At 30.7% G+C, this 14,053-nt stretch overlaps 1 protein-coding gene across 2 annotated transcripts; it reads left to right on the top strand.

The window, feature by feature from the left end:
• Window positions 1-5,080: 5,080 nt before the first annotated feature.
• On the top strand, window positions 5,081-9,392 carry LOC113551750 (protein krueppel-like). Of its 2 annotated transcripts, none has more exons than XM_026954198.1 (2): window positions 5,081-5,685; window positions 7,698-9,392. In XM_026954198.1, exons 1-2 carry the CDS (start codon window positions 5,583-5,585, stop codon window positions 8,825-8,827), a joined length of 1,233 nt encoding a protein of 410 aa, XP_026809999.1. In that variant the 5' UTR covers window positions 5,081-5,582; the 3' UTR covers window positions 8,828-9,392. The 2 variants fall into 2 exon arrangements, with proteins under 2 accessions (XP_026809999.1, XP_026809998.1); XM_026954197.1 differs by having other exon boundaries at window positions 5,085-5,685; window positions 7,695-9,392.
• The last annotated feature ends 4,661 nt before the right edge of the window (window positions 9,393-14,053 follow it).

The raw sequence follows: 14,053 nt of genomic DNA, 5'->3' as shown, positions 1-14,053 counted from the left end.
ATATAATATTATGACAATCTCATTTCTGACCGACCATACTTTAATAACAATAATTGTAAACATTTTAAACACCATATAATTATAATCATAAAGTAGTAGAATATACGCTTACCGTGCGCGATGTACTCGTACATACGGACAATTAAATTGTAATATTAGGACTTAATATATACGTATAATGGATAAGATTATTGTTTCCAAGTCAAATTATTCAAAGGTAAACCAACTAATTTAAACAAATATGGAAATATCATTTTTATATTTTTAATTTTTTATGTTACTCGTATTAAATATAATGACAAAAAACAATAATTAAAACAAAGAAAAGACATTTTAAAATGTCGTTCGAGTCAATACAGAATACAATTTTCCAATAAAATTAAAACACATTTATATCATACTTGATTTTTACTACATATAGGCACCCTACTAATTTCTTTCAAATAATATGTGTGGACTGCATTAAATTCCAAGCCCCAGAATAGTACCATTACATATTTACATACATTGTATAATATCCGAGCAGAGGTTAGTGAGTTTTAGTTATAGGTACTTAAATTATTTCATAATGAAATAATATAATTTTGATGTAATATATTATAGTTATTATGATTATTTTAATCTATTATACAAGTCAATGTCGACGTAAAATTGTTATACTAGGAAAAAATTATATTGGTTTCGAATGTTTCGATATGTTGTTCATCATAGATATTTGACATTGGATGTTTTGACCGAATAATTACCAATATTATTATTTACTATTATTTTATATTACTATTTAGTATTTACACAATTATAATATTATTATGTAAAATGTATAATATCAAGACAGTTATTTTGACGACGGTCGTAACGGTATATTACAGTCAGCATACAGATAATTAATAAGATTAAAACGTATAAAAATATATTATATTATTGTCATGACACCTATAGTTCTAGAACCACGTAGTAGATAATGTGTTGTATACTGTATAAATAGCGGTGCACCTAATAATTCACAGGGCGTATCGCGTATGTACTTATATAATATTAATACGTACGTACATGTATAATATACGTGAAACGTCGGAATAATTATTATACGTATAAACGTATCGTTATCGGGTTATCCTGTTCATTATCATTAAACGGCTGTACTATAAAGTTTATATTATGGGTGCATAATAAGTAATAATAATAAACGATTACCCGTGACTGCATGTGATTACGAGACTGAAATCGATGACGATATTGTCAATAGTCCTAAATACTAAATTAGGCTCGAATTTATAAAATTGAATTTACATGTTGTTAGGTTCGTTGTAAATAATTTTTTTTAGGTAAAGATACAAAAAATGAAGGTAGTTCATAATAAAATTCAAAAGTTTTTATTTTTTAGAGCAAATATTTATTCTGTTGTTTTTTTTTTAATTTTAACGGCGTATTATTTATTGATTATAAGAATTTTTAATGCATAGTATTAAAAATTGTTTATACAATATTGATGATTTGTATCACATGATTGGTAGTAAATACAATTTTTAATAATAATAATATAAGTATGCAGATTAAGATTTCTATAAAAAGACATTGATTTTAATATTTTAATTTTTTAAGCGTGATTAATTCTAGTCCAACGATACATTTATAGGTACAGGAGTATTTTTTTTTTTTTATTATGGAAATTTAAGTTTTAATTGATTGGTCTATAGTCTGCGTACATCTCTCGCCGTACTGTCAATTAATTTGTTAACATTTACGACTACGCGACTTTTATTACAAAAATGTAGAATAATATTTGTTAACTGCTCTCTTTCATGGCGTGTGATTACTGTTGATATAATATGGCGATTACCTCTAATCGTTATAGGTGTATACATGGCCAAACGATATGAAAGTTTATAATCGTTTGCAATAATGGGTCTGGATATAAAAATATGAAACTGTACATCACAATATATAAAAGTACACTTATTAGTCAATTTAAACGTTTTTATAATAGTAATGGTTCACTTATATTTTATTTATTTTATATATAATGCATCGATATAACATTGTTATTGAGTATAGTCCTTTAAAGCAGTAAACAACATAATACATATTTGATGTATACCTAGTATATTATACATAGCATGCACTCCACAATATTTAATACATAATAATGGTTTATATCGCAATTGCCTTGGGTTAGGCAGGTAATTAAAATGTTTTGTTTTTTGTTATTCTCCGATTGGAATCAATATATACCAGTAAATAGTAATTTATACTACTGAACACGTACAAAAATATTAATACTAGGAACACAAAATTTGTAAAAAAAAATAATCAAGAACTTTAGACCCATTTATAGTATAATAGTTTTTATACGAAACCATAATAATATATACGTGTGCTGGTATATAATATTGTTTACACAACGTTACCGATATTATTATTACGACGCTAACGCCCAACACCCGTTGTCATGTCTATAAAAACGAACCGTATCGCGTGTGTGTCTGTTTTCCTTTTTACACGGCAAAAGGAGATCTTTTTTATTACTATTATTATTATTAACACAAAGCAACGATGACTCTTCTTGTGGTACGTTGTGTGGTCTCGATTTATATTCTTTCGTAAACATGGTCAATGAAATTGGCAACGACCTTTTTTTTTACCCACTTCTTTCCTTGAGTTTTCACTTACTTCCTGCGGAGATGGCTTAGGTAATGAACCATTGGAATTAGGTATTTCGTATATAAAACGTCGTCTCACAAAAAATAAAAACCAATAATAAGAATAACCATTACGATTTACAGTTATATTCCTTTTGTTCGCAAAATTCTACGTTTCAACTTAATTGTGCAACAAATAATAGCGAATCGGATTTTTTAACCCATATCAAAGTATTCGGACACCGATAAGTAGGAAAAAATGTACCTAAACCTAAAAAATATTACGAAAGAATAATCGTCTTCAGAAAAGTTATCAAATACTAACGAGAGCAACAGTTATGTATTAAATGTTTCTTTTTTTAAATTTATTCACCTAAATAATCCAAGCACTTTGAAAAACTATGAAAAAAATTGTATTTTCAAAGTCAATAGTGTATTTTTATCTTTTGTTGTTGTTAACTATAATATATTACATAACCTAGGACATTATAAATTACCTATAATTGTTGTTATTTTGGTAATAGATTACGATGATTGACCAAAATAAGTTAAGTACCCATCAGTTATATAGTCCATCAATAATAATTATCATATTATAAATTTATACCGAGAACAAGTGATATCATTTAAATCGATTCGGTATATCCTCCAAATAGATTTTACGGAGTGCAATTATTAACGTTTCAATAATTTTCAAAAAAGTATAAGTTTCTACATAATTTATTTTAAACATAATATAAACCTACTGACTTTAATTTCGTATATACCATATACGCCAGTACACCACCTTTTAGCTGCGTGTACCACGTATGGTGTTAAGTTAATTCACATTATCCATGTTACAATTTAAGTTAGTAGCCACCTAGGTACTGTTAATCTACGAGTTTCATTTAGGTTTATTTACTATACCTATACGACAATTATACATAAATAGCATTTGTTAGGTATATATAAAAAAAAACACTTCATTATAGTGTTTACATAAATAAATTCAGATGTCAATTGTATTTTGCCGAATTTACAATACCACACGGTTTCTATAAGTCGTTTCCGGCCGTTCCAGACGACACTTGTCAGACGCGTTTTCGATTCTTTTTTTTTCATTTGTATTTCTCTTAAAAGGTTACTTAAGGTAGTAAGATACCTAAGTAAATTATTGTTAGAGACACTTATTATTTGCTACTCAATAATGGTGTTTTTTTTTTCAAAAAATTCTTCTTTTCATCCTGTCCATAAACACACACTTTATCTGTACCATAATGTAGTTATTTAATTATATTATTCTATTGGTAGGCTACAGAGCAATAAATTAACTACACAAAATAGATACCCAGCAGTTGTAATTTAGGTTATTATTGTAGCGAAGATAATGGTGTTCCGTACTTTTATTTAACAGCATTAATATGGATAGACATTTATAAACTGTGATTAGAACCGATACGACGATATCGATGATTTTGGATTTCGGAATCACAAAAAAACAAATTTTTATTTCATTGATCTCTTTAATATAATAATATAATATATGACATACATATGTATAATGTATAATGTATAATAGGTTTTAGCGAACAAGTCCGCGAAGCTCAAGTTACGCAAGACTGTAATGCAGATTAAAACAGTTTATACTTGAAAAATTTATTTACAGTAAACTATTATATGTGTATATGTAGAAAAGATTTTTTTCGACAAAAATCAGAAATTTTTTATTAAATTTTATACCTATATAATAAAGACATTTCATAAAATGACTTAGCAATAATTAATGTATAAATTGCTCTTTTATACGTATGTTATATGCATATATCGGTAAACTATAATTTATTACTCGACGTGCGAGTTTAATGCGTTTGACGATTGATCGTTCATTGTGCATTTGAATACATTTTGCATCGAACATCGGTGGATTAAAAATATATAAATACGCCAAATACGATGTAAAAACAATATTTTCTACGGACCTAATTCTTTCAGCATATAGAGTGATAAATTGTCACAGTCAGGCCTAAGTGGCAAAGTACCTATATACATAGGTATCCTATTAGTGCATTCTTTAAACATAGTCGGCATATATGCAACACACACACACACACCTGTAGGCTGCTGAAAAACAATGTAAACAACAGGCCGAAAAAAAATTCAGAACTCGACGAGACGTTTATCCGTTCAATTAAAACGCCGCCGGTAAACGATAATTAATATTAGTTCATTATTACTCATTAGTAGGTATATCGTAAAATATTCTACCACCGACGCGACGACATACAGCGGCGGCGGCAATCAACAGCAATCGGCCGTTGCCGCGACCGTCCGTTCCGTACTTCCACCCCATTTGCGGGAGTCCGCCGGTGGTGGGAACGAATTAGGCGGGGCTACCGGACCCCCTCGCGCCCGCCCGCCCACCGTTGGACGAGCCGCGAGCCGCCGAGCCGGTTTCCGAAAATCGGGCAAAAATAATAATATTATCGCAGTGCCATCCGTACGCGTCGGCCGTGCGCACATTTCTTCTCCGCTACCGTCGTGAAAAAAAAAATAAATAAACACTTGAGAAAGAGTAACCTTTAAACGCCGCAATCGTCGTTATCGTCGTCGTCGTCGTCGTTTCGTTCCCCCGTCGAGAATATAAATTGATCACACGCCGCGCCACGCCGGCCGAACTTCGACTTGCACAGTTGCACTGCTTGCACTCCACTCGCACTGTCTCTCGTTCGCCGATCAGTCCCGCGACTCGCCGGTCGCACGCAGCGTCGGCCGTACTTTTATTTCGACATTTATTACACGCGATATTTTGTCGTATATTATTATTACTGTATATTATCGTAATTGTTATTATTATTATCGTCATCGTCGTAATAATACAATCGTACATAATATTATATATTAATACTATACGATATATCATATTGTCGGGTTTTTGACCAGCCGTTTTTAACGCACATTTACATGGTGTCCTATGAAAGTCCGATGGCGCACGTATTGGGGACCAACAACCTCGACTCTTCGGAGCCTTTCAAGTCCGAACACGTCGAAGAAATGGACATGAAGGGTATTTATTATTATTATTATTATTGTTATTATTATTATGTAACGTTAATAATATTGTAGTTCCGTATTGTAATTACATTAAGAGATATATCTATCGTAGTCGTTGCGATTCCGATCGAACGGAATTAGTTTGATTCATGAAATGGTATGCGTTGTGCTGGGTAGATCGTACCGATTTTCTCGTTTAAAACGTTTTACTTTTAAATTGTCGCGCCAATGTCACACACCGGCGCACAAGTTTGTGCGCGCTGCCACGGAATATTGTCCTACTAGTCCAAAGGTCCGACGACAAGGTTAACGTAATATAAATATTGTAGTATTGTTTACGTTATTGATAAAGGTGCTGTGATCAACGACCTAAAAACAATAGCGTTGCAAAAGGGGTTTGCCTAATTTTCTCCGACGATAAACTAAAAATATTTTCGAAAAACCCAAAAGAATATTATCAGATTTATCGGATGTTCTCGAAACCTATTTATATTGTATGGTCGTTATGTAATAATGTTTAAACTTTAACATGCACTTAATGAATCGCTTGACAGCTTTGATTTTGTATTTTACCACAAATCTATTAACAAATGTTGAATATATTTCCATTCAAAAAACGTGTTTAAACGATAATTTTAACTGTAATTGTATTATTATTACAAGGATTAGAAAGCTATATATTTTTATATTTGATTTCATTACTCATTAACTGCAATGGCCAATTATGTCGTTACACTAAGAATACTAGTTTTATTTATTAATTTGAATGTACTGGCTTTTTATCTATGAAAATAATATTATGTTTAGTTTATGTTAGTTAATTTAATTATGTATACAAATTATACAACTAATCGAATATACCATAACGTTAAAAAAAATAAAAATGTCACGTGTAAAATAATTAATAACTAATAGGTAACTATTAAGTATTAAATAACAACTTATACCAATGGTAAATTAAATATTAAACACGTGTAACGTTTCTCAATAAAATCTGTGTTGACCTAGGTAGATATGTAAATATGTTCGATAAAGTAAACCAAGATTATCGAATTTCGAAATAGTATTTATAACACGGTAGTTGTTTAAAAATTATTATTCATTAATCGTCGATTATGCAATAAAAACTTAAATTGATAAGTAATAATTTGAATTATTAAATTATTTCGTAGGTAATCTACTGTTGAATGTTATATAAAATATATTGGTTGATATTATTTTACATTTATTATCCATGATAATATTGTTAATTTTATTAAAGAAATACACTAATTAATAATTTCACCAATAATTAATGTTTGTATCCAATTAATATCTAAATAGAAATGTTGATATACATTTAAAATAATCAAGCCTTTTTAGTCATACTATTGTATATACTGTTATTGAATAAATTAGGTATTATTTTTATGAATTACGTAATTATCTAAAAAAAAGGGTTAATTTTTGTATAGGTAAATAGTGAGCACTTCTTCATGATATTAATACTCTTTGGCAAGCAATAACTATATTATTTTTCTATTAATTATACTCACGAAAATAATGAATTTAATCTACTACAATAATTAATTAATTACCTAGGTAGGTTTATAATGTTAGAATTAAAAACTATATTAAATATTATATTTGTTTTAAATATTTATATAACTTAATTTCGTCCCTGGTTATTTAAAGCTATAAATAACACTGGTTTGGAAAATTAATAAATTAATTGTATTATGTTTGGATACCTATGAATATTGTACAAATATTATAATATCGTATTTGACAATTTGTATTCGATTTTCTTCAACCACTGTTTTTATAATAAACAATCGATCGTTTATTTTTATAGTTTTTAGTTTACCTGATCAGGTATATAATTATTTTCCAGCCATATAATAATAAGTTCTTTGTAAGAACGTTTACCTAATTAGTTGATAAAAAATAATTTAGAGAAAGATTGTTATATCCCTATCTCAATCGTGTAAATAAAATATTATCGGCAGTATAATTAATTGTTCCGTTTTGTTTTGTTTTTAGCAGTAAATGTAGGTGATTATTGGGTACATTTCGCGCTGAACGCAATTCTCGAGCGATACAAAATCCGTGAAGTGCCCAGAGACGAACACGAATTACGTACGCTGTTTCTCAAAAGTTATAGCCGTCTACAGTTCTCCATCGCCCGTGATCAGCAGGAGACGGGCACCACCTCGACAACAGACGCAGTCCTCATGCAGATCATGCATCAAGTGTTCGACTTACATCCCGAATGGCTGGACCAGCGTAACAACAATCAACCGCCAGCAATAGCCCCGACCAGCAACGGCGGCGGTGGCGGCGGCGGCGACGACGAGACGTCTTCCGTGGCGTCGTCCGCGTCCTCGTCCAACCCGCCGTCCTCGTCGCGCCCGCGCCAAACGCGGCCGTTCAAGTGCACGGTTTGCGGCAAAGAGTTCGGCTACAAGCATGTGCTCCAGAACCACGAGCGCACGCACACCGGCGAAAAACCGTTCGTGTGTTCCGTGTGTAACAAGTGTTTCACCCGCGACCATCATCTCAAGACCCACGTCAGACTGCACACCGGCGAAAAGCCGTTTTGGTGTCCGCACTGCAATAGGTTTTTCGTGCAGGTGGCCAACTTGCGCAGACATCTCAAGACCCACACCGGCGAGACGACCTACCCGTGCGAGTACTGTGTCGCGTTCTTCGAAACGGCCTCCGAGCTAAAAGACCACAAGCGACAGCACAAGGAGAACAGCAAGCCCCGCGGAGTCGTGAAAAAGCGGTGCCGCGGCGCCGCCCCGACCGTGACGCCGACCACCGATCCGTGTACTTCGGTACCGTCGTGGACACCGGCCACGCACGATTCGCCGCCGCCGCCGTCGTCTCCACCGCCGTCCGTGCCCAGCAAAAAATGCTGGTCTTCGCCGCCGCCCCAACCACAGGCGGTGTACGCGCAACAAAGTCAACCGCGAGCCGTCTCGCCGCCCACGGCCCCGTCCATCGAACCGTATCACTATCTACAGTTCATCGCGCGGTTTCAATCGCCCGAACGGAGCGGCGAACCCTTCGTCAAGTTCGAGTCGCCGGAACAGACCGAACCCGAAGACCTTTCCGTCAAATCCGATAACAAGATGATCGTCGACGTCGCCATGGATCTCACGTGTAAATAGCTTTTATTATTATAAATTTCAGGAAAGTAATGAAAAAAAAAAACAATCAAATAGCGAAAATAAACAATATAACCACACATATTGTATATACAATATGTTTATTTTATGTCCATCAGCCAAAAATCACCAATTTGAATTACAATTAACAATTATTAATATTTTTTTTTTTTGTGGATATGTAGTCATGTCATCATAGTCATAAGCTCAATTTTTTCTCATTAATATCAAAAGGTTTTTTAAAAAATAATAATTTGTTTTTTTTTTTGACGTTAATCAAAATTATTGTGCAATACATATTATACAAAAAATGTACAGTTACTACTTTAAGTTATAATCGATTATTATATGTATTATGTATAACATTTTTTAATTCAGAATTTTAATACCGCTGATTTGTCCCCTAACCTTTTTATTATAAATAGGCAAACAATTTGAGTCGGTGCTAGTTGTATTATTTATGATAATAAGAGAAACGATGGGCCGCTAAGTCAGGATATGGAATTTGTATGTACATAAAAATTGTCTGCCATTCGTAAAAAAAAAAAAAAAACAAATGTAATCAATACATTAAATACTATTACTCAATATTTTTGTTTTAACTTTCGTGACATTCCCATTTCGTTATTCGTATGTAAAGTACAAGTGCGTATGTGATATTATATTTGTTTTTATATTTATTATTTTTTTGTCAATTTTTTTTATTCCTGTAACAATATTATAATGTATTGATATATATATAATATTATTTATTCGTTTACCTATCATAATATTAACATGTTGTACAAATTATTGTAAAATTAAGACTGAATTTTGTGAAGGATAACATTGGAAACAAATGTTGGCTCATTAAGTAATTATTTTATTATTTATTAATAATATAGCCAGTTGGTATTTGTTTTGTTTCCCAGTTTTCTATTTTAACTGTTGTAAAATATTTCAACATTTTTTCTTTGTAATATACAACTATTAGAAAAATGAATTTTTAAAATGGGAGGATTATTTACTCATTATTATTAATTATACTATTACTATCAACAATATTGGATTTTCATTAATCATTGTGCCATTTATAAACTTATTATTTAGGTATATTATATTGTTAAAGCATTTTGAGTTATGGTCTGAATAAATGTGCTCAAGTCTTTAAAAAAAATATATCACTGTTTTGAATTTATGTTTACCTTCCAATCGGCCTATTCCTGTAACTGGTGAAATTCTCGAATTTCTTCGTTTGTTTGCTGTTCTTATTTTTTTTTTACAAAAATCTGCCGTTATATCAGCATTAGTTATAGAGGCATGTGTGTTTCCTTTTGAAGGCCCTTGTTCTTTTTTTTTTTCATTTTAATGGAAAATGGAGAGAAATCTCACAAAAATGGGTTAATGCGTTGCGAAAAAATAATGAAAAATAAAAAAATAATACTTGAGGGTTCAAACAAACCGAATAAAACCCCTCGTAAAGAACGGTTTCTTTGCCAAATTAATAATAAAAAAAGAAGAAAAAGAATCCCGTTATGTTGGGGTTGTTTGCGAGAGGAGTAGATGACCTTTTCACAGCAGGTACAAATGTATACCGACCGAGAATTGGTTGTATAAAATATAAGTAAAGTATTTGATAAAAATGTTTAAATTGTTTTTTTTTTTTGTTTAAAAAATGATTCTTCAAAATAATTAATATAAACTTTTTTAAATTAATTTTTATTACGATAATTGAGTATAAGGCAATCAATAATGCGTCTTTATTTGCGTATACCGAGTGAAAAATTATTGCATTTTTGCGTGGAAAAATTATTATAATTATTATTATTATTATATTATAATTTTTTACTAATAGATTCTGATTGTACGGTGTAATGTTACAATTATTATTAAACGCATTGTAATCTACCAAAACTATGAAGTTTTATCTCATTATTATTCTCATTCTCTTGTTCAAATTTTCATAATGTATAATTATGTAATTAAGTATATAAAATGTAACAACACCGATTATCTGAACCACACGATTATTATATAAGTACGTACGTATATGATCGGAAACTTGTTCAAATTTCAAAAATATCTTCGCATCTGCTAGAAAACGATGAACAGTTCTTAATAAATAATTTTTTTATTTTTATTTAAAAATATATTTTAGTAAACATTTTAAAATTAATAAAATAAAACACTGTGTAGAGGAGACCTTGCATTATGTACGTCTCTCGATTGCACGATGAAAAATCGCAGGTGCAGAAATGGAATATTTTAAAAATTGGAATGCAAATCGAATAAACTGACATAGATTAAAATCAATCTGACAAAATGTCGTTAAAATATTTAGGTACACTGTGTACACTCAATTATAAACTATTAATTTTTTTCTATGTGATATCAGGTTTAATAATTCTTATTCATAAACCGAAAATTGGTTAGATAAACGACTTATATGAAGCAATTATAGTGATATTAATACCTAATACGTTACAATACAATGTATAGAGCTAATTAGAGCTGCTCTCAAAATAGGTACTTACTTTAAACTCTTAAAAAATAGTATTAATTATCACAACATTTTATTTTATTAATTGTAATAATTTTATCGTTTTTTTTTTTAAATACAAGTGGGAATGAATAAAAAATATACGTAAGTAATACAAAAATATTTTTGATATTTCATCCAATAAAAAATGATTAAGCACAGGTTTAATGTTAACATTGTAAGGATTTTTTACAACTGAACAAATAGATTTTATGTTAGAGCTACTTGAGAGGGCTTAGCATACTCTATTTTAAACTAAAAATTTGTACCTATACAAAAACAAATTATTTTAAGTGCATACATTTTAGATAAACTATGGGTGAGTTATATATCTATTGCATGTTTAGTCTATATAGTTGATAATAATAAATATAATATTAAATAAAAATAATGTAATTGCGTGGATGATTACTTGACGAGGATGTTTTATTGTAAATAAAATATAATTACGTAAATAGAAAAATAGAAAAATAAAAGCAAAACATATCTATATTATGTCTGCTGTTTTTAGAAATTGAATGGTGAATAGGAAACAATCGGCAGCATTAGTAGCATTAATATTTTTGTTTGTATTTATTTATACTTATTTTTTTACCATAGAAAATATTCGGTACCTTTACAAAGTTATAATAGTTATAATAAACTGTTTTTAGTATTTGATAGATTATTATTTTTTTTTCTTGAAATAAGATTGGTTTTTTTACATATGTAATTGCTAATGCAGCAGAGTGACTTATTAGTATTTTATATATTTTACAATTGCACATATCCGTTAAGTCTATACTGCACATTTTATATTTCCTACTGCACCTTGCAAAAAGCCTACAGATTGAGTAGATATAAATTCAAAAGACAATTTAAAACACCTATAGTTAATGTTAAGAATAGTATTTATATAAATTTATATTGTTCATTGTTTCATCGTTAAACAACTATAGAGAATTATAATTTATTAAAAAAAACTGTAAAATATAAAGAACGTGATGATGAATGAAATGCAAATGCACACCCTTTCATTTTGAAAATAACGCCCCCGGTTGTATAATAATATTTATATTAAATCGATTTCTGCAGTTAGGTATTGTAGCTTTTACGTGGACAACGACGATAATCCGTAGTGCAAAAGGTTTTTTTTTTGTCAATTGCATTTTCCACTCGAACGATGAGAACGTCAAGTCGCCATTCGGTACGACTTGAACTCAACGGCTATACAATTATAAGGTATATATACAAATATATTTTATTATTATACATAAGAGAAACAGGTGATTCTGTCTAGACACGTCCTATGGCAAAACTACACGCGTTGTCCTCGTGCCGGCCACGCATTCACGGTGAAACGGAAAGATAAAGATAAACAACGCCTACGCTGCCACGTCGTAATGGAAAACATCTCCGCCGGAAAGCTGTATCCGAGCACCATCGGAAAATACGATAACCGCAAAGATTCAATGTCATCCGGCCCCACGCTTTATCGCAGGTGAACTAAAATCATAATTATAAGAACTATAAAATATAATTTCATTCTCAGCTATTTTTTAGAAAGGAGTAATTATACCTTAATATAGTTGAAAATATGATGCAGTTTTTTCTCATAGGTGCTTTTTTATAATTTTTTTTTTGATGCACTTCACTATAAATATAGATATAACTTATTCACGGACAATACAAAATAATAATATTTTACCGAAAAAGAAAACCACGTAATTGTTTTTAGTATAGGTATTTACAGTAGAATTTAAAGGTCCGGTGCGAAATAAAATTGAGTTCATATAGCTTGTGATGCAGCTTATTATTATATTCATCTCTGTATAATGAAACCAACAAAGAAGTAAAAATAAAGGTCGAGTACAGTTTTTTATATAATATACTTCCTTAAATATATAACAGCCATCGTGAAGATTAAATTTCAAAATATTTCAACTTTTCTCATTATGTAGATTCTCAAGTTTAAAAAACAATTTAGGTTATAGAGCCCTTCAAATTTTTGGAGCACTGCAGTAATGCGTGCGTGCACTCAAACATAAATCTGGAAAATTAAACTTCAGTAAATAATAATCGATATACTACAAAGTTTCACGCGGCGACCTTAATGCGATATTTATTGGTAAGTATATGTGTGTGTAATATTCAATTTATATATTAAAATAATACGACACGAAATTATTTGTAATTTGATGATTTATTGATAAATTCTCGTCGTTAAACAAAATCGAATATTTATTACACACACGATTTATAAACGTACGTCACAATACAATTTTATTTCGGGTTTATTTTGAACTAAATGAGAAGTTTAAAACGCAATATATTTTGCGGTTCGTATGTATTAAAAAAAGGGTGACTATCCTTTAAAGCATACCTAGTGAGCCAAAAATGAAAAACGGCTGAAAAATGATTGTGACCGACGTTTCCGTATATACGTTTAAATATATATATTATCGCTCGCGCGTGTCCCTTCTTTTATACGCACACGCGCGCGCACACACACAGGTATATATAATAATATTATATAGGGAAACGGCGTAATCTCCTAAATGATTTGTAACCATTTCACGACTGAGGAAACTCCGCCGGTGCCGACGTACTATATGCAGTGGTGACACGTTATGCGCCAAAAAATAAAAAAAACTAGGTATTCACTGGTATAGTAACAATCCTTTGTTGCGGATTAACCGGAGTTAATCAACCCCTTTATATCGTTTTGGGGA

This window comes from Rhopalosiphum maidis, chromosome 2 (assembly GCF_003676215.2).
Source record: "Rhopalosiphum maidis isolate BTI-1 chromosome 2, ASM367621v3, whole genome shotgun sequence".
In the NCBI taxonomy this organism is placed as follows: domain Eukaryota; kingdom Metazoa; phylum Arthropoda; class Insecta; order Hemiptera; family Aphididae; genus Rhopalosiphum; species Rhopalosiphum maidis.
The sequence above is the reverse complement of the archived record's forward strand: the minus strand, read 5'-3'. Positions and strand labels throughout refer to the sequence as shown.